The sequence below is a fragment of the Pelophylax lessonae genome, assembly GCF_965119305.1.
Source record: "Pelophylax lessonae genome assembly, chromosome: 2".
NCBI lineage: Eukaryota > Metazoa > Chordata > Amphibia > Anura > Ranidae > Pelophylax > Pelophylax lessonae.
The window spans coordinates 644,410,757-644,432,936 of record NC_138769.1 but is presented as its reverse complement, the minus strand read 5'-3'; the positions used below and the strand labels follow the sequence as shown (position 1 = coordinate 644,432,936).

Below are 22,180 nucleotides of genomic sequence, written 5' to 3'. Positions count from 1 at the left end.
GAATTAAAGTGATATATTTCATTGGCTAACTCAAAAGATTCATTATACAAGAATTTATAACATTACAAGATTCTACATTAATCAGTTCTGGGTCGGAATGACCAGGCCATTTTGTGCGATTTGGCACTGCGTTACTTTAACGGAAAATTGCGCAGGCAACCGACACTACCGAAATAAAATTTTAAGTTGCTTTTTTTTCCACAAATAGAGCTTTCTTTTGGTGGTATTTGATCACCTGTGCGACTTTTATTGTTTGTGCTATAAACAAAAAAGAAGCGACAAATCTTTAAAGCAAAACAATATTTTTCACATTCTGCTATATAACATTCCCCAAAAAAAATGTAAAAATCTAATTTTTCATCCTTTTAGGCCAATTTGTATTCTGCTACATATTTTTGGTAAAAAAAATCGCAATAAGCGTATTTTGATTGGTTTGCGCAAAAGTTATCGCGTCTACAATCTAGGGGAAAGATTTATGTCATTTTTATTTATTATTTTTTTTTTACTAGTAACTAATGACGGCTATCTGCAATTTTTAGCGGGACTGCAACATTGTGGCGGACAGATCGGACCCCCCTAACTGACTTTTTTGACACTTTTGGGGGGACCAGTGATACAGTACTACAGTAATCAGTGCTAAAAATATGCACTGTTACTTTAATAATGACATTGGCAGGGAATAGGGTTAACGCAGTGGTTATCAAAGGGTAAGGTGTGAGCCTAGGGGAGTTTTTTCTAAGTGTATGGGGGATGGGCTTGTAAAATGATCACAGAGACCTCTGATCCTAAATAGGAAGATAACAGGGGCTCTGTGATCATTTCAGAGAGAAGAACGGTCATCTGTGTTTACAACAGCTGACTCTCCTTCTCTCTCAGCACGAAGCGATTGCGGGTGCCCGGCGGCAATTGTGGCTGCCGGTCCCATGGATCAGCATCCCCGCTGCCTAGTGGGAGTGAGAGTGGGAGCACGCCACTGCCGGCGTGTGCTCGCCCCCTAGCACCATTTGCGCGACCGACGTACCCCAACGTCGTTTTGCACTGCCGAGCCAGCATGCCAAAGTTAAACTGCAGTGGGCGGTCGGCAAGTGGTTAAGCATTTTTAATCTGTGGAAATGCAAATTTTCACCGTATTAGTCTTCAGGTATCACAACATAGCTGACAACAGTATTTCAAAAGCTTGCACTTTAGTCTGACATACTTACCGACATACAGTATGTTATCACCTTTAGCTCCATCCAAACTTTCTGTATATAGGTGCCGTTTATTTTAAGTGGTTGTAAACCAATACATATACCCAGTGAAGTATCTGGCCTCAGGAGATACACAGAAATTAAACAAATCCTCCTACATGAATTGTACCTGTTTATCTGCAGTCTTTTCTTCTCTATATGCATTCAAAGTGCAGAATTTATAAAGCTTGTCTGAGCTTTCAGAAAAAAAGGGTAAGGAAAGCTGAAACTCCATTCTGCAGAGCTCAGTGAGGAGAGCTGTGAAAGCTGATTGGAGGGAAGAGACACACCCCCTTCACACAGCACACAGGATCAGAGCTGAGGCAGTCAATCAGCTGGAGATCCCTCCCCTGTCACTTTTTTTCTCTTGGTGTCAGAAAAACTTGTCAGAAGTAATTCATGCTGATAGCAGAGGAACGAAGCAGCAGACAGAAATGACACTTGGTGCTCTTAATTGAGACAAGTACACACTATAGAGGAATATATTTGAAAAATGTTTAATGTCTGAGGTTTACAACCACTTTAAAGGAGTGTTTTTTTATCACCTGTTAATTTCATATTAATTTCGCCTTAAACCTGATCAGGTATTAAGGTGGGTGCAGGCTTTAGTGAAAATGACTCCTTTAATAAATCGTCTCCATTGTATCAATGCAGCAAGTAATCGTCACTAAATGTTGCAGTTGATTGAATGCTATTTGCCCTGAGGAGAAAGAACTTGTGCATAAATGCCATTTTAGTGTTTACCCAGACCTCATTTTTCATTTTGGACAGGATTATGTATTTGCCTGCATTACCTTTATTTATCTTTCAAATGAAGTTTCAGACAATGTGAATAGAAATGGGACATAATACACATGGCCTTATTTATTTACAATTAAAAGATCAGTAATGATCTTTTTTTTCAGAATCAATTCGATCTGACCTTACAGAGATAAAGAATAGTGCAAAAAAAAATGATTACCGTGCACTTTGCTCTTTGCCTTATTAATAATCTTGGATATTATTCTCCCAGTGCAGTGTATGTTCATGCAATTTGTATCTTATCTTTTCTGTAATCTAATCACCAAGGCAGTTACTGCAATTTTATCATTTAGCATTGTGATTGAAGTCTGAAAGCAGTAAAGAGTCACTGTAATGGATTTTTTTTATTTGCTCTTGATGTTTCAGTAGTCATCAGTGCTTTTTTTTTTTTTTTTTTTTAAGAGTTATTGTCTTTTCAATTTCCAGATGAGTCATTTGGTATTTTGCCCTCTCTGAAGTGCCCTATAATGATTCACAACAGCTTATTAAATTTCTTTGGCTTTGGGGGGTTTATAGAGAGAGTAGGAGAGTGGGGAGATGCTCTCCTTTCCAATAACAGCAGCATTCTCCCTAACTGACACCTTTGATGTAGCCCTAAGACAGCACCTGCACCTCCCACTGCTGCCTGCAAGACGTCAGGCTTACGCATTAAAAGCATCTGCTTCTGAATCCTGCATCTCACACTGTTCCTTGTATGAACAGCATAGTCTCCAATAACTAATCACTGCCTCTCTTCCACTGTGCCACATCTTCCTTTACTACAAAGCAGCCTTTCTTTTTTTTTTTCTGTTTATTGTTGTTTTATTGGTTTTTTATACTACCTGTCTAATCACTAAAGCCTTATCCATGTTAGAGCTTATAGAAGGTAAGTTCAAAGCCTTATTCTCTACAAATAAAAAATCATTATTATCAATACAGTCCAGCTTGAACAAACAATGGTTGTGAATATCATCCTTAGCAACCTTATCATCTTTTTTTGTCATTCTCATCATTCATTCTTTTTACTGCTGATATTGTTCAAGCTTATATTTATTTTTAATTGTTAGAGTATTCAGTAGCCAATGCCATGAATGAGTGCATTGACAGCAAGTCAACGACTATTGGAAATGTAACAGTCTTATAGCTATAGCACTTACTAAATGAACTGAGCAGCAGCATAGAGCAACGTCAGCTAATCAGTTCTAGTAGCTAATTAATATTGTATGTCTTTAACATACTTGTTTTGTGTTTCAATAATTATATTTAAGATGCAATTGTACAGTTCAATGAATCTATTGTGTTTTAGGATGCATATGTTTAGGTGGACATGGGTATCCTATATACTTAGATGATAGGACCTCCTGTGATGTTAATAAGTATATTATAATTGTGTAATAGTGGCCTCTTTACCCTCTAGTCTTGGTAAAGTTGCAGGCAAGTTACAGATGCACTTGGCTTTGACAGTTCTATAAATCACTGAAGCTGAACAGCTTTGCAGGCAGTGCTGGCATCCAGACGATTTCATTTGTCTAGAGCGGAGTGTTATGCAGCATTGATTTTGCTGGGATAAAGGCTTAGCTTTCTCCTCTTCCCTTTATTGCTGTGCAGACTGCAGTGGTTCTTTTCAATGGAATGATATACAAATGGACGTTTGCTGTAAAAATGAGTACAGTGAAGTCACAATAAGACATTATGTGCACATTCAATGATTTGAAGGATGTTCTGATAAGGACTGCACATTTTTTTACATTAACTCTTTCTTTTAATCTCTTTTGCTCAGTCAATGGGACCCCGGGGAGCCAGCTTTCTACTCCTCGCTCTGGGAAATCGCCAAGCCCATCACCAACCAGCCCGGGAAGCCTGCGCAAACAGAGGGTACAGTTTTCCTTTTCTTTCTCCACTTTTCTGCTTCTCGGTGTCTTTTGATTAAATGACTTTCAGTACATTGCTTCCTGTTGGCACTGTCATGTGTCAGTCACGGGTGTATTCTGCCAGAAGGAGAAGGATCAATTATTCAGTTGACCTTAATGTGTCACTCACACATCATATCTTTAGAGGAGATTATATATTACAAGAGTACAAGTGCAATAGACGGGAAAACCATTATACTGTTAGGATTTTTTTGCTTCTTATTCCCAAAAACATAATAAAAATTGCAATGTTGCAAGTGCCCGAAACGACTTTATCATCACATGTTATATTAATTATTATGAGTATTTTTAAGTAAAGATCTGTGACTTATTGATACTAAAGGACAAATTATCTAAAATTTCTAAATTATTTTGTTGCTCATAGAAACAACATTCCCATTTTGCTTTAGTGCAGTTTTAGGTGTATCAGATGGAGGGTCTGGTTGCTGTATGTACTTGATTTCTTCTGGTTATTCCAGTTTTCTTCCAAAATACAAAAAAGATACTAGTAAAATGGCTTCTGACCAACATGGTCATAGAGTGACCATGTAATTGCTTGTATGGCTGTGAGAAAGTGATTAGATTGTAAGCCCCTCTGGGGCAGGGATTTTTGTTTGGCAAGGTTTATATATTGCCTTTGTTTAGCATGAACTAAATAGAGGAGATCCATAACAAACAGAATCTAATCTTCAGAAGAAAAAAAGTGAATGCACTAATTAACTATAAGCCACACTCCAACTTTCTCTTTTCCTCAAGTTGGGTGAAGCTCAGCCTTTAAGCTAAGTCCTGCTTATAACATAGACATTTTTTTTCCAATATACTGGCAGGCAAGCAAGACGACCCAGCGCACCTGGATGGTAATGACTTGGCACAGGTGCAGTGGACCATAAACTTGAGAAATGTGTTTTAGTAAAGCATTTTAGTTTTATTACAGACAATACAGAACATCTGCCTGAATGCTTTCATTTCACTGGCAAATTATTTAACATTCCTCTTGCATTTTATATAACACTTGTTCTTTTCATTGCTAATAAAAGCAACCTACACTAAGAGAAATATGGGGGATGGCTTGCTGTTCTTCTGAAAATGCTAGTTGCTTGGTTGTCTTTAATCTCCATGCTTTCTGAATCATTGATTCAGAACACACACATGCTGCCAAGTGAGGTCAGTCAGAATTCCTGATCTGCATACTTGTTCAAGGTCAATAACTTTCAAATGGAGAGTTCAGCAATGGCAACCTACATGTTATGTCAGTACTAGTTTCCAGGATGTGAAAGACCATTTATTTATTCGAAATGCTAAAAAAGGATCCAGCTGGGAGGTTGGGTTCCTCTTCTCAGTAATGATGCTCTCATTCTTTAAAACCTCTGTGTTCAGTATACTTTGATTTGCAATACATGTTTGCTAGAATGGAAGTTGCATAAGTAACAAGAAAAGTATGATTAGAGATATGCTGTTAGGAAATAGACAACTGGTGGGGATCAAGCAGGGTTGCAGAACATACATTATGGTTAGAATTATATACGTAGCTATAAAAAACAGTTACGTTTCAGGAAGACCATCATCCCCTCAGTTCACTAAATCCTGAAGGGATATTGCACAAGGAAACTGGTTGTTTAGATATCAGTTAGCTCTGCAAGCACTGTTATATCTTCATGGATCTAATCATTCAAATGAATGAAATCATCCAGGCATGAATCCGCTGTTTAGTTACCATGAGCATTTGGGAACTGGGTACCAATATGTGTTATTTTTACAGTGGACAACACATTTATAATAACTAAAAAAAAAATTGCAGTCCCTTAGAACTTGAGCATGGGAAGTCAGGAAACATGCTCACATTTCTAAACCAGGGGTCTCCAAACTTTCTAAACACTGGGCCACTTTACTGTCATTCAGGCTTTAGGGAGTTCAGTCTGTGGTCAATGGAAGTAGAAAATGTGTCTGCCATAGTAAACAATGCAGCGTCATTAGTTTTATTTGGAGCAATAGTCACCTATTATTGGTATAAGTGCGAGTTGTGATGCCCCATCATTGGTGTCAATGGGAAGAATAGTGATCCAAGGGCCAGATAAAAGCAAGAAAAAGGTTGCATCTGGCTCCTGGGCTGCAGTTTTGAGACAAATACTCTAAAGCAGATATCACCAAATGGCGAACCACAGTGGACCAAGTGACAATCCTATCTGTCAGGGGCCGCACAACTGGACAACCTGGCAGGACTTGTTTTCTGTGTTTACTCGCCCACCTGCCTGCCACCACCACTTCTGCTGGTAAACCTTCAGTAGAGCAAAGTGCGAGACGCACCGCAGGTCTGCATGGAGGGAGGCAGCTCCCCAAAATTTCAAACTAATATGCAGGTGATGAGTTGCTAGGACGCGAGGCAGTCCTAGAAGTCCAAAAAGAGTCGGGTAGCTCCCGTCCTCAGTGCAGACCTGTGGTGTCTGTAACTGTAATGGGGACTTTGGTTTAATAAAAGGGGCTGTGATTGCAAGGGAGGACTGTGTTTTTTTTTGAGGGGGGAGCTGTGATGTGTGGGGGGTCTGTGATTGCAAAAGGGGCTTTGATGTAAGAGGGGCTATGTTTTGATAGGGGGGAGCTGTGATGTGGGGTAGCTGTGATGTGAGAAGGAGGGTTTGTGATTTCAATGGGGATTGTGATGTAAGGGGGTGGGGGGGCTTGTGATTGAAAGAGGGGCTGTGATGTAAGGGGGGTCTGTTATTGCACGGGGACCTGTGATGTGAGGAGGAGAGGAGTTGTGATTGCAAGGTGGTTTTAATGTGAGGAAGAGGGGAGTTGCGATGTGGGGAGGCATCTGTTATTGCATGGGGGGCTGTGATGTAAGGGGAGGACAGTGATATGGGGAGGTGGTATCTGTGATGTTGGGGGGGCATGGCATAAGGGGGTACTGTGATGTGAGGGGGGTATGTAATTGCACAGGGGGCTGTGATGTGAGGAGGGAGGCTGTAATTGCATTGGGGCCTGAGTTGTGAAGGGGACTGAAATGTAAAAGAGGGGGGGTGTCTGTGATGAGAAGGGGGTGACAGATTTTACTGGCCAGACCTCAATGAATTTTAATAATTTTATTTCTTATACCCATAGAAGGGGAAAAGTAAATTTGCATGCATTTGTCCTATTATTTGGCTTTGTATTTAAATAAAACCAAGGAATCCTGCCACAAATACTGTGGCATTCTAAAGTGTACATATTGACCGCCTTCCCTGGTGGACAGCCATTACCCTCTTCCTACCTCCAAAGTCTATACTGACCCATCGTTGTCATGAACTACCTCTTCAGCTACTAAGGAACCTCAAGAGGGGAGAGCAGAACTATTGACCAAGAAGCTGAATGCAGATCAGATGACCCACACAGAGATTTTTAAGCCCCAATAAGATCTACAGGTACCTTATTAAGATCCACTAAACTCGCAGAACAAAAGTAGTTAAATCATTTCAATATATCACTTTTGCAGGGTGATATCTGTGTTTGCAAGGGCATTTGGTTCAAGCAAAGTGGATTTATATTGTTTGTGACTATTGAGAAATATATTTAAATCCAATTTTTCTTGCCCAGAGTTTGGCTTTGAAGCTCAAATCATTTTAAAAAATGATTGGACTATATCCCAAAATCATAAAGCTTTACTCATTGTTAGTAACTCTATTTTCCTGTTCTGTTACTAATTATCACCTTTACTACTTCTTATTAAATTACCTTAATTGCCAGCATTTCTCCATTCTGCCCCACCCAGATATATACAAGGCCTTGGAAGCAACACCATTAGACCCAAACACTGTGTGTCATAAAAGTATTACTTGTTTATTTTGGGGTATCATACAGTATTATATGGTATAAAAAACAGGATATACAAGGACAGGCTCCCCTTTACCTAGAGTGTGTTCAGTGACCACAAGAGCATATTCTCCAACTAAAGCCATTTCTTCTACACACACATATATATATATATATATATATATATATATATATATATATATATATATATATATATATATATGTCATCTTTAGTTATATAAAAACAACTAATTTTTACAGTTAAGTAAATGTTCTGAGCTGCAATCTTGTGGTCAGAGCTAAGCTTACAGTAACTTCCTCATTTTCTATGTACAAGTACAAACTGTAAGATAATATTCAATCATAAAGAAGTTCTCCAGACTGGGTTTTACAAAGCCTTGTAAATAATTCAAGGGTTATTTACAAGATAGATTCTTTCACTCATGTTATTAGAAAGTGTCAGATCAAATGCAGCATGTCTCATAGGTGTTAAGGATTTCTATATCTGACATGTATTTGTAGAATGAGAATATTTTTCCTGCAGTAAACAATTCACGTAAAGCACTATGTCATCCAAATCATTTTTTGGGATTCTGAGTTTTGAATAGAGTGAGGAACCCCTTTCAAATGTTTAGTGCTATTTTTATCCCTTTTGGGGAGATTCTCGTTTGCTTCCTGTCTCCCGTCATTGTAACAGGAAGTGAAATAAGTATCTCATAAACACCTAAAGAGCCATTTGTATTGAAGGTGAAGAAGGGTTATGCCCCGTATACACGCGTCGAAAATTGGCAGGGAATTTTCGGCCAACGTCCGATCTGCCGATTTTCGGCTTGTTAGTATGATGCTTCCGACAACCAACTCCGACTTTTCGGCCGAAAAAAATCTGATGTGCAGGCTATAAAATTTTTGTTGGCCGTCAACACAACGGCCGATTTTCGTGCAGTCAGTACAGATTTCGACAGGGAAAAATCTGATGAGCAGGTCTGGGCATGCTCAGTGAAGAAAAAACACAAAGAAAACAAACCAACACATGACATCACTTCTGAAGTAGAATTTTGTTGGCCAAGAAAATTTGTGTGCAGTCTAGGCACATTCCAACCAACAAAACACAACTTGGACAAAAGTCGGACTATCGGTCGGCCGATAATCGTTGCGTGTGTACTAGGCTTTAGACTCTCTGTCAGTTGTTTATTGCAGTCTGTGTTTCCACTTCTGTTCTGGTGACACCTTGAGATTTACTAAAACTGGAGCAATCAGATTCTGGTGCAGCTGTGCATGGTAGCCAATCAGCTTCTAACTTCAGCTTGTTCAGTTAAGCTTTGGCAATAAAACCTGGAAGCGAATTGGTTTCTACTAGGCTTTGCAAACTTCAGTTTTAGTAAATAACCCCCTTTGCATTGTAAGAGCTTGACATGAGAAATCTATTCTATATGTACATAGCGATAAAACCCTGACAGAGGTTATAGCTATTTCCCTCGTTATCCAAAACTAAAAAGGTTGGAGCTATGCTCACATCAATAAAATACTTATTACACGAGAATTTACTGTAGTAAGATTGTATTAACAAATAGATACAGTAAAAACTGCATCTGCTTTTGTATAATCCTTTAATGTCATTTTTTTGTACTGATTTGATTTTATCATTGATAAGTTACATTATTAAAATATTAATCTGATTGATCATCTCTATGAAGAACTAGAATCAGTTGTATTGGTGTGACTTTATCTTATATTTATGGTTTCTAAATATAGCTGTATTATCATTAGAGTACAGATAAATAGAGGCTTCTAAGCGCCGGTTCACATATGAGCGACGCTACTTGCAGGGGCGACCTCCGAGATCGCGGTGCGAGCAGCGCGCCGCGACCTCGGAGCGGCCGCCACGGACTTCATAACATTGAAGTCTATGGCGGTCGCCTCCTGGTCGCCCCAAAAAAGCTCCGGACCCTTTTTCTAGGTCGGAGCAACTTGTGTCGCTCCTATTAGAACGGGTCCGCAGCTTTCCTATGGGAGGCGACCTGCGGCGACCTGTGAGATGACCAGGTTGCCTCACAGGTCGCCCTAGTGTGAACCGGGGCTTAAGGACACCTTGTGATCCTGCCAGTAACAAACTTCCTATCCTAAAGTGACAACACTTACTCACTGTACTGAATCAATGAAGAAGCAGTGTTGTCCCCCTAGAACAGGAAGTGTGTTAAGACTACAGAATACCTTCTCCTCATGTGCATAACATGGGTGGGGGAGGGGGTTGTTGTTTATATATTTCTGCATGTATTGTAACAGACCAAATACATTCGATTATTTTTAGGTTAAAGTTAATGAAGTTAAAAAAGAATTCCAGGCATTGTATATTTTTACATAGATATATTGGTCCAGCTTGGACCAATGTAACTATTTATATACCATACCTGGCCTATGCTCCTGGAAGCTGGGAATCACCGAAGTAGACATCACTACTCAAGTGATCTCCTTATGCATTGTGTATACAGGAGGTTGGCTGCTCAGCTCAAGAACCATTCCGAGGGTGCTTTGATAGGACGAGATGGAGAGTGTGACATCATCGCCTCACCTTTGCACCTCGTCCAATTAGAAAATGCAATGCATCCATTTTGCATCCAAGCAGATCAGGAGTAAAATCTTTATCTGCATACTTTTTCAAGGTCAGTGACTCAAAGTATTGACAAAAGGAGGTCTACATGACAGCCCAGGCAACTAGCATTTTCAGAAGTGAATGAAAATGTACTTGTTTTTTCCCCATCAAAACTCATTAAAAACTGGGAAAAACACGTAATTTAGGAAAGAAATATGCTGTGTTAATAGTTATTTCCATGTGGTATGGTTTAGAAAAAAAAGTTATAAAATATCATCTCTTTTCTCAGTTTTCTGCCTTCAGCAACTCCAGTAGTTTTGGCCGATTTTTCGTATAGTGTATGGCCACCATAAGGAAGTAAGACGTCCATCTCCAGCTCTGCTGGATCAAGACTTTTTGAGCTGATTAGTTTCATGCCATAGCTATGATTATTTTTGCACTACCTTACTAATTGAGTCCTGTATAGTTCTGGCTGGCCAGCCCAATTTAGCACTTAAAGCATTTACTTTTACTGAATGCACACATCCCTGTAATCTGTGTTGACATGCTATTACTAGTTGTTGTTTTTAATGCACAGATCTCTATCGTGACACACTGGAAACATCAAACGCTAAGTAAAAGCAAATTCAGTTTCCAGCTTTTACGTTTTCTCAGATTCACCTTGGGCACAAAGTGACCCACTGAACAGCGCACACTTTTGTTTGAAGTCTCTTGAAAATCTGTACATAAAAATTACCAAATTAGCCCACTTTTAAAAATATGTTTACATTATGTTTTCTTTCCACAAGCAAGGACTATAAAGCCTGACTAGGACTCATTGTAAGACATATTGCCCTTTTTAGTTTAAAGTAAACCTTTTTATACTATTTTAAAAGTAAAAGTCCCCTGTAAAAGCAATAATGAGGATATATCTATTTATTAGCTAGGGAATATTATATCTGTACACCTCTTGAAACTAGCTTTACCTTTTATTTTTTATTTTTTTGCTTGAGGATACATATTTCTTAAGGTGTAAACCCCATCAATCCACCATCATCATCTCCAGTAAAATCAACCTTGCTGGCTACTAAGACACTCTCATTGGAAAGGGAAATAGTAAACAGAAGCCTTAATACCAAAGACAAGAAAGTCAAAGAAGGTGAAACCACAATCAGGGACACAAAAAAGGCTGTTTTGGTCAACATAAATAATAGCCTTATTACTCTTGGACAGGTAAGCATACTTGACATGGGCTCAGGGCCATCTTTAATATTGATTGCACCCTGGGCAAACTTTTTCATGGGCCCTCCTGAATCCACTTATCAGCTATTTGCAGACAGTGTGGACTCAAGGGCAGCTGCTTTGGGCCCCACAACAATGTCTGTACCCGGGACAGCTGCCCCTTTTGACCTGTGTTAAAGACGGCCCTGCATGGGCTTGGATCAATAAAAACAGAAATAGAGCACACTGGACAGTTCAGGTAAAATCACTTTAATTAGTATAAAATATAAAATTACATTTGCAATTAAGTGACTTGATAAAGACATAGTTCCAAGACAAATCATTCAAAGGAATGCCGAGTCATGTCAACAGATGCTGCAAGCCTCTCACTCTGGGTAGTCACCAGTAGAAGATAGATTGTGGTAGACACCAAAATTGGCAGTAAAATGACTGTTTGCAGATGTGGCAGTGCATACATCCCTGTACACATGCACCACTTGGATGTGCGTATATCTGCAAACAGGCACCGCGTTTTCATCCTGTCAATAATTTTGTCAGGCTAAAGCCAGTGGGTTGCATGCTGTGCCTGTGACTCCCAGGCAGAGATTTACTGTATGTCCAAATGTACATTGTATGGCCCTCTTGCAATCTTGAAGGCAAACAGTGCAAGGTACAATAAAAGTAGTCATACAGTAGTCACACAAATAGATATAGCCGCTGTATGACTAGATTTCCCACCATGCCTCACAATACTTCACAACCACTTTTAGAGCTCCTAAAGGTGCTCACGGACGTTTGAGGAGTGCAAGGCTGAGGCTGTTCACATTTCTCTCCACCTGTCGAACTAGTAGTGTGTGGTGTCTCTCATCTCCTCATTCCCACCATGCCCATTTTATTTGTAACATTGATTCTGCAGAGAGAGTTGTCCTTTTAACTCACATCCTATTTAGTGGTGTCTAGAGTGTAAGTGAGAGACACTCAGAATTGCCTACAGAAAAATATAAAGATGAGAAACACGTGAGAGACTTTATGGCGTAGTATATGATTATTATTTTTTAGTGGTTAAAAAAACTTTTGGTGAAAAAAAGTTGTGTGACTTATATCTGGTAGGCTGTGAATAAGTATAAGGCTATGGTACACACAACCTAGTGTTGGTTTTTGTGGAGAGTAGCACTGTCCCTACAAAGGAGGTAAAAGTCTCTCTGTATGCTCCAGGAGGTCCAGTGCTAGGTCCTCTCGAATGACGTCTGGATGGTGGGTGGCCTATATGGTAATGACATCAAAAACCCTAAAGATCGTTAAGGTTTTGCGTTATGACTATTTACTAATAATTGCCTAATTGTCAACAGAATCGAAAAAGGGTGTTGCAAAGCCAGTAAGTAGTCAATATATGGACATCTTAATGGTACACTTATATAGTACCATAAAGCTCCAGTGGTGCTGTGCAATGTAGTAGATTCTGCAAGGGCGGGTAGTACAGGTAATTACGTAATTACATTAATATGGTGTTCTTCAGACTAGTACATACGGTTGTTTCTGAAAATACAGTAATAACAAGAAACAGTAGAGAAAACCCTGTTCACAAAAGCTTACAATTTATGGGGCTTTGACACTAAACAAGCAAAAGGTAAGAAAGTGAGTAAGCTTTATATACGGTGATAGTGTATGCTTTGGCAGATGAGAAAGCAATAAGGCTCAGAATAACTTGGCGTACATTGTATGGTTGTCTAAAGTGGTGGGGGAGAACTCTGAACTCTGAACAGTATTTGGGAGACATTCCAGAGAAGAGGAGAGGCTTGTGGGAAGTTCTTGATGTGGTAGTGCGAGAGAATGTTTAAGGTAGAGGAGAGAAGAAGGTCATGAGCTCCATTTGGGACGTTATTTATAAATTAATGAGAAAGTAAATGTAGGGTCTAAATTGCAAAGAGAATTATTATAAAAGTTAGAGAGTGAATGTTCTTGGCAGCCAGTAGAAGGGCTAGCACAAAGGAGCATTGCAGAAGAGAAATGGAAACATCCAGCAAAGTCAAGTAAAGGATGGATTAGCATGGTACCAGTCTGTTTGTTGGAAGACTACAGAGGAGAGTGTTACAAAGTCAAGAATAAGGAGCATGGGTGTATACATTAGCATTTTAGATGTATTTGGTGTGGGGAAGGGGAGGACGCAGATGTATTTGTAGGATGGAGATGAGAGGAGATGGGTGATTAATACATTTAGGATTTGGGGTATATAGGATTGAACAAATACGATGTTTAGCTGGAGGAAATGGGTTGATTGATATTTAAGGTACAGGAATGGACACGAGGGGGGGGGGGGGAGATACCAGTTATGTGTTTTTCATACTATGTTTAGGTAGGTATAAGAAAATGAAACCCAAGACAGCATACAAAAGATTAGGAACACAAGATAAATATTCACCTGCCAGACTGTGCAGCCAGGCTTTAAACTTCTCTACAAACTGCACTGCACCTAAGCAATAAGGCCTGATCAAAGGCACCCCAGCCATTACCTTGATAGTGAAGCAGCAGCACACTACTAAGGTTATCTGCCTGCTTTCTATTCTTGTGAGCATGCTCTCTACAAGTAATAAAATGATGACTGGCTGATATAAAATATATTCAGGTGCTTACGTTATTTGTATATAAAAATACATAACATTATTTTCTAATGGCTGTAACTGAATGAAATGTCATTTTTATATAATATTTCGTCTTTAATATGAAGGTATATATCTATTGTGAAACATACCCATAAAAAACATAGAGATGAGTGTGCCCCTGCACAAAAATCCCTCTTTAATTAAATAAAAAGCCATTGTACCTTTCCATACATATTGCCATTTACAGCTGGGTGACATATAAAAAGCTTTTAAGTCCATTTTTGTTTGATCACAGATTGCTCAGAGATAACTGGACATTAGTGCTTTCCATGGCAACATAATTCCCACCATTTCATCTTCTACTCTCCTGTTTAATGTATACACTTATCATTGTCTTTGTCAAATGAATTAGGAGCCTAACCATTACAAAGTAACAAAGAACAAATCTCATTCTTCTGTTTTTCTTTACAGAAATAAGCATGCTCAGTTTACTTCTGTGTAATTATTGGAATAAATGATATTTATATAATTCAAGGCAGTAATTAAACAACCATTAGACATTAGAATGCAAAGTATCTCCTTCAATTTAAAGGGCTTCCTTTATAGCTGTTTTTTGGAATGCTGAATATTCTATTTATTCATAAGAATAGAATAAAATGCAAACCGGAAACTAAAATACTGTCAATATAGCTTTCCAGCAGAAGAAGAGTGTTTTGGTGGTGGTGATGGTGCTGACAGAGGTATCAGTATAAGTGCCGGTTCACATTTCTGTGATCACAGAGATCGCATGCAATTCAGAGCGCACTGCTCCTAAAATTACATGCGATCTCTGTGCGGTGCAAATTCAGCCATACAGTTTGTATGGCTGAATTCGCACCGCAATCACACTAAAACATGCACAGGACCCTTTTTTTGGTCCAGAATCGGATGGTGGTTCACACTAATGCGATCTGATTCTGTGCAAACTTTTAGATTGCACTGCGATATGCGATCTGATCTGGGGGTGTCGTTAACTTTTAATTGACACCCCCCAGCGTATCACATATTGCAGTGGGAATTGCCAGGGGTGCGGATGCGATGCGGGAACACGCTGTATATTCGCAGCGTTCCCGCATCGCAGAAATGTGAACTTAATCCCAATTCGGGTAACTAGATTGTGCAGGAAAACATGCATTGCTAAAAGTCCTTCTGTTGGTTATTGTTTTCACCTCCCACAACTGGATAAAGCCTTCCTTCCTTCAGACGCAGGGAGCAGACTGCAGAATTAATTACTGCTTTCTGTGTGTGAGCAGTGGTCTCTATAGAACTTTCCAGCCCAAGCTTAGCTAGAGCTCTCCAATCAGCAAAGCTAATGCAGTCTTCAGAATGCACGCCTCTAGCGCTGACTCAGTGAGGGTGAGGGATGTGGCATGTTGACGTTCTGCAGAGAGATTGCTGTTCACACGCAGTCCTTTCATGAGCCTGCTCCCTGACTTCAATTTGTGAAAACTGAATACATTTGCCAGTCCTATAGTGGCCATTGGCCTTCATCAATTTGGACATTGGATCAATTTCTGGACAGAATGCATTATTCCTTGATATCAGTAATTATTCAACGCCTTAGCAAAACTATTTGGTCTTGTGTGGGAGCTAGTTGATCTGTCCACACCATTTAACATATCATGGCTTTATGTGCTTTTGGGACAATGGGCCTCATGCCCTTATGATTGTTAAGTCCCAGTTCACACTGTAGCAATGACAGACATTGCATGTGATTCAGAACACACTGCTCTGAAAATCAAATGCAATGTCTGTGCCATGTGAATCCAGCCATACAGATTATATGGCTGAATTTGCATCGGATTCGGACAGAACACGCACAGGACCCTATTTTGGGTCCACAGCAGAATCGGATCGCATGGTGGTTCACACCTATGCCATCTGATTCATGTCCGAACTGACAGTATGCAAACTAATCTGGGGGGTGTCGTTAACTTTATATTGACACCGCCCAGTGATTCACGTATGGCAGTGTGAACTGCCTGTGATTTGAATGCGATGCAGGAACTTTGAGTGCATTCACAGAGTTCCCGCATCGCATATATGTCAACAGGCACTTTAAGAGTTCTCTGTGAACAATCATTGCATCACATACTTTACATGTTGTGTGAATACTAGCTTAAGTATAATTGTGAGATGACTAAGACTGTGCACAGCCTATAATACTGATCCTCCCTTTGGGAAGGTTGATTTATTTAAATATTTTTTTGAGTTTTATGGAAGCATAGGGTTTTACCCCCCAAGGTTACCAGACTAACATACCAGGATATAGGCTGGTATCCCCATGGTGCAAGAACTGGTAGCTTACAACCCCTTATCTTGTAGGTTTCAGCCTGTACAGTCTAGGATAGCGGCCCCCCAATGATACCAGACTGACATACCAGGCATTCAGGCTGGTTTCCTCATGATGGAAGGACTGGTAGCTTACAGCCCTTTATGTAAATTATTTGTACAGATTAGGGTAGTGGTCCAGAATCTTTTTTATCTTGTGTCTCATATCAGGCTTCTCTTCTTGATTGCTTCCAGAAATAGGTAGCACAGACTCTGTCCAACTACAGTCCTCCTATGAAGGCTTTTATGTTTCCTATGTAGTGAATGATTTTGGCAATGATCTCTTGGTATTCCTATCTACAGACATCTCCATGTGCCTAAAAGCAGACTCAAACTTGACATGTAGATTAAATGTTTAAACAGCATTCATTAGCACAGTATAATGCAGGGCCGTAATAGGGGCAGATGCCATCTGCCAGGCAGCCATCTGCACCATGAAGACCAATGATCTTGTGTGGCTTGCAGTCTGAGCATACACAGGTCTGAACTTGTACCCAGGATGGAGTGTCTGGTATTGGCACTCTGGCCTCAGTGCCTCCCCCTACTATGCATCTTTAATTGCTCCCTATGGTGGATGCCTCAGTTGGTCTCATGGGCAACACGTGACAAAGCAGTCAGTAAAAAATGTTGCCTTTATCAGATAATTCCTGATTAAATGCAGCAGAACTCTAGGCACATGTGGCAGTGCCTGGTCAATTTCTGTTTATCAGGGAAACCCCTCCCCTGTCTGCTTCTAATTATTGGAATACCCCTGTGTCAACAGGGTTTATGTTTTTTGCCATCAGTTTTACATTACAGGTGCATTTTGGCGGAAGCATGTGACTTGTAGTTAACCACATTCTGACCTACATTTGTCCTTCTTCAAGCAGGTTTACATTCCCATAGACTTCATATGGGAATGCAGAGCCTGACTAAGGCAACCAAAAGCCCATTGACATAGGCCCTAATGGTGTCATCAAGGAATGGAGTCTAGAAACAGTAAGAGCTGCTCTACTGTGCATTGAAGAAAAATATGGACCACAGCAAAAGAGCGGCTTCAGAATACTGACTATATAGGCTATATCATTCCAACTGACTTGATTTGAGCTGTTTGAATGATAATGTTGTCTGAGTCTAGGTCTGCTTTACAGGTGGCAACGTGGTGGCTTAGTAGCCCTTCTACCTTGTAGCACTGCCCAAGGTGATAAATGGTGTTTTCCAAGAGGTCATGCTTTCTTAATTAGGTGTTACATTTACAAGAGACACTTTCTAGTTAATAATTTCTGAAACTTCCTCCCTTTGCCAAGTCAAACGTAATCATTGTAACACATGATAATATGCCCCTTTTTAACATTCTGTCATATCATATTGCAGCTTGATGCATCGGGTTCAGTGTCATGATAGATAGATAGATAGATAGATAGATAGATAGATAGATAGATAGATAGATAGATAGATAGATAGATAGATAGATAGATAGATAAATCCTATCATTCTCTTACTATTTAAATGTACCTGCATGGTTTGATAACTTCATTAAATATATATCAGCTTAATAGACTCTGTGGATGTCCTACTTATATTTTCTGAAATCTTTGCAGAGTTACTGTTGAACTCTTTGTCCATACAGCTCCTTGTGAACACCGTTTTATTCCTGAAGATGAAAGGAGTACAAAGCAATACTTTAGCCGCCTGTCACAGTATGCCTGCTACTTTGCGTCTGAGCTTTCAAGCAGGCTGACTGAAAGAATTAAATTGAAAAATGGCTATCAGGAGTTAAAGAGCGCAAGTTGCAATTTTTTTTTTCCAAAGAATAAATTACTGGAGATAGTCAGAGTTTTGAATTCATGCTGATAAATGTAATAGTTTAGGAGACCTCGTTCTGTTTGTTCCTTTCCTTCTGTTTTTCAAACCCAGTGTACACAAATTAGAAGGGGCGGGAGCCAAATTGGTTATTCAGTCTTATTTGCAAAGCAGTATGAGTTTTTGAAAATTGCATTTTTTAGTTTTGTTATTGAGGTGTGTAATGGGGCAGAACACATGGATTTTATTGTAGCTATAGACCATAGTTCATAGTTATTCATAGTTAGTCAGGTTGAAAAAAGACCATCCGGCTCAACCAATAAAAAACAAAAAACAGTAAAGAAAACACAACCATATGATCCCATATACACAATCCTATACCCGCAGTTGATCCACAGGAAAGCGAAACATCCCAGCAAAGCATGATCCAATTTGCTATAGCAGGGGAAAAAAATTCCTTCCTGAACCCCCGAGAGGCAATCGGATATTTATGGGATCAAATCAACTTTACCTATAAATATTAGTACCCAGTTATATTATATACACCTAGGAAAGAATCCAGGCCTTTTTAAAAGCAATCAAGTGAGCTAGCCAAAACCACCTATCCCACATTTACACAGCTCCTACTGTGAAGAAATCTTTCCGTATTTGGAGACTAAATCTCTTTTCCTCTAGACGTAAAGAGTGCCCCCTTGTCCTCTGTGATGACCTTAAAGTGAATAACTCAACACCACCTTCTCTATGTGAACCCCTTATGTATTTATACATGTTGATCATATCCCCCCTTAATCTCCTCTTCTCAAGAGAGAATACATTCAATTCCTCTAATCTTTCCTGGTAGCTGAGCTCCTCCATGCCTCTTATCAGTTTGGTTTCCCTTCTTCACTTTCTCCAGTTCCCCGATATCCTTTTTAAGAACTGGTGCCCAAAACTGAACTGCATATTCCAGATGAGGTCTTACTAATGATTTGTACAGGGGCAAAATGGTATGTGTCTCTCTCTGGAGTCCATACCTCTGTTAATACATGAAAGGACTTTGCTTGCTTTGGTAACTGCAGCTTGGCATTGCATGCTATTATTAAGCTAATGATCTACCAGAACACCCAGATCCTTCAGATCCAGGCCAGGGGTAGGCAACGTTTGAGAGGTGAAGATTCCAGAACAATTTAACAGAAGGGAGGTGGAGTGGGAATCCTTCTAGGCCCATGCAGCACATATCAGGTACTTCACCCACCCCCTCAATGACACTCTCCTCTTTTGAGGCACTCTGTATTAGTCTATTTTGTCATGTTTCTCTAAGGCCCCCTGGACCGTTATCAACTTTTCTGAATGACTTCTCTGCCTGGTTACCCTACTTTCTGTCTTCTGAAATCCCCACAATCATTCTTGGCAACTTCAACATCCCTGTTAATGGTAATACTTCTACTACTAAACTTCACTGTATAACCTCATCTCTTGATATGAAGCGATATATACAGGTTCCGAACTCCAATCTACTACTTTGTCTACTTTCAGATGATCTCTGAAAACTCATCTCCTTAGAGAAACCTATCTGGCCCCCACCTAACAACTGTACATTTATTTTCTCCATCAGTACACCCCCCCCCCCCACCCGGTCTTACCTCTTGTATCTCTTGACCCTCCATCTTAGACTCTAATGAGTAGGGCCCTCTGATTCCTACTGTATTAAAGTGTTTTTATTTTTATACTGTCTACCCTCATGTTGTAAATTGCTGTGTAAACTGTCAGCGCTATATAAATCCTGTAAATTAATAATAATAATCTACCCTGACCAACATAAAGGAAATCAAAGACCACGAGGTGCCTTGCCCTTTTTTTTTTTAAAAGCCTATTTTAATTTGGCCTACCTTAACCATGTAAGGACCAGGCCTCTTTCTGACACTTGTTGTTTACAAGTTAAAATCAGCTAGAAAATTAGAAAATTACTTAGAACCCCCAAGCATTATATATATATTTTTAGCAAAGCCTCTGGAGAATACACTGGTGGATGTTGCAATATTTTTTGTCGGTATTTGCGCAGCGGTCTTTCAAATGCAATTTTTTGGGGGAAAAAATACATTTCATTGCATTTTAAAAAAACTTAACAGTAAAGTTAGCCCAATTGTTTTCTATGATGTGAAAGATAATGTTATGCTGAGTAAATAGATACCCAACATGTCATGCTTTAAAATTTTGCACGCTCATGGAATGGTAACAAACATTGGTACTTAAAAATCTCTATAGGCGACACATTTCTACAGGTTACCAGTTTAGAGGTACATAGGAGGTCTATGGCTAGAATTATTGCTCTCGCTCTAACAATCTCAGCGATACCTCACATGTGTGGTTTGAACACCATTTACATATGTGGGCACGACTTGCGTATGCAAATTTTATTTTATTTTTCTTATTTATTTTACCTTTTATTTTTTATTTTTAAACTGTCCCTTTAAAAAAAAAAATTTTGATCACTTTTATTCCTATTACAAGAAATGTAAACCTCCCTTGTAAAATAAATAATCAGGACAGGTCCTCTTTAATGTAAAATCTGGGGTCAAAAAGACTTCAGATCTCACATCCACACTAAAAAGCAGAAAAAAAAGTAATTTTTTCATCATGAAAAAAAATGGGCCCTTTAAGGCTGTTGGGAGGAAGTGACGTATGACATCGCTCCGGTCCTTCAAGGCAAGAGTCGAGTGGGGGCCAGCTTGCCCTCACTCGACTTCCTGGCTAGAAGGGGAAAGGACCGGATTGTTTTCCCCACTACCGACGGCTCCAGTAAGCGGGGAAAACGACCAGGAAATGGCAGTAGGGTATAGGGCACCTCTCCTGCTGCCCATTAAAGTGATCTTGCGGTGAATCTGCTGCTGGGACCACTTTTATGAGAAAGAGGACTGCCCGCCCAGTAAAAAAAAAACTGGGGTTATGGCAGATAGCTGTTATAACCCCGGTATATAACGTCAAAGTAGCGACATATTACAGTGGCGGGCGGTCTGGAAGTGGTTAAAAGTTGGCTACAATGAGAAACTTGGCGTTCACTTTCCTTTGCAAGTTTTTAATGTCTGGAGAGTAGTTTTCCTCCCCAACAAGTTTGACACACTAGTGGTACTGCAGGCTGACTTGCTTGACTAGTTTCAGGCCTGGCCTCAATGCCATCCTGGCTGTCTGCTCTAAGTTATGGCCTGTGTAAGTAGTATATATGGCAGTGTACAGAGGTCAGTAGGATGTAGGGCAGTTTACAAAGGTCAGTAGGATGTATTGGCCCAGTTGGCTTGCTTGAGTTTTTTCCTGGCTGGCTGGCCTGCCTTGTGGTCTGGTTGGATGGCTGTCCTGAGTTCACTCCTGGCTAGCTGGACTAGGTTTTAGCCTTGACTGAGTTCTGGATTGGCTGGCTGGATTCTGCTTGGTTAGCTGGGCTGGGTTTAGGTTTTAAGAGCGGCAAACATTGTGGTTAGTAAAGTGCAGAAGTGAGGTGTAAGTAATACAAAGTTAAAATCAAAATTCTATGTAATAAAAAGTGCAATGGTTAGGAGTAACACAGTGTTCAGAGGTCAGGCGTAAGTAAATCAGAGTTTACAGTTAAGAAGTAACTGAACTCAGAGGTCAGGAGTAACAAGGGCTCATTCAAATGGACACTAAGTCCAGTCTTCCGTGCACAACTGCTTTTTGCTGCGTCCACAGCCAACTCACAGCTGCGTGCAGGCAGCCCACAAAATTGGATGCACACATGCAGCAGTTGCATGGACACAGTCGCATGTCAAAATTTGACATTCATGGAAGAGTGCAAGATCTGAACACAGTGGGGTTTATTTACTAAAGGCAAATCCACTGTGCACTACAAGTGCACTGCAAGTGCACTTGGAAGTTCAGTCACTGTAGATCTGAGGAGGACATGCAAGGAATATAAAAAAACTGCATTTTTGCTTGCACGTG

At 39.9% G+C, this 22,180-nt stretch overlaps 1 protein-coding gene across 5 annotated transcripts in view; it reads left to right on the top strand.

Annotated features, from left to right (window-relative positions):
* The window catches only part of DCLK1 (doublecortin like kinase 1), a 518,012-nt gene that overhangs the window by 304,265 nt on the left and 191,567 nt on the right, over positions 1-22,180 (top strand). For 2 of the 5 annotated variants that reach the window (XM_082246215.1, XM_082246216.1), the window contains exon 6: positions 3,790-3,884. In XM_082246215.1, the coding sequence (XP_082102341.1) occupies positions 3,790-3,884 (95 nt within the window). Of the gene's footprint in view, positions 1-2,607; positions 2,896-3,789; positions 3,885-22,180 lie in introns of those variants that run through there. The other 3 variants (XM_082246219.1, XM_082246217.1, XM_082246218.1) reach the window with 3 other exon arrangements.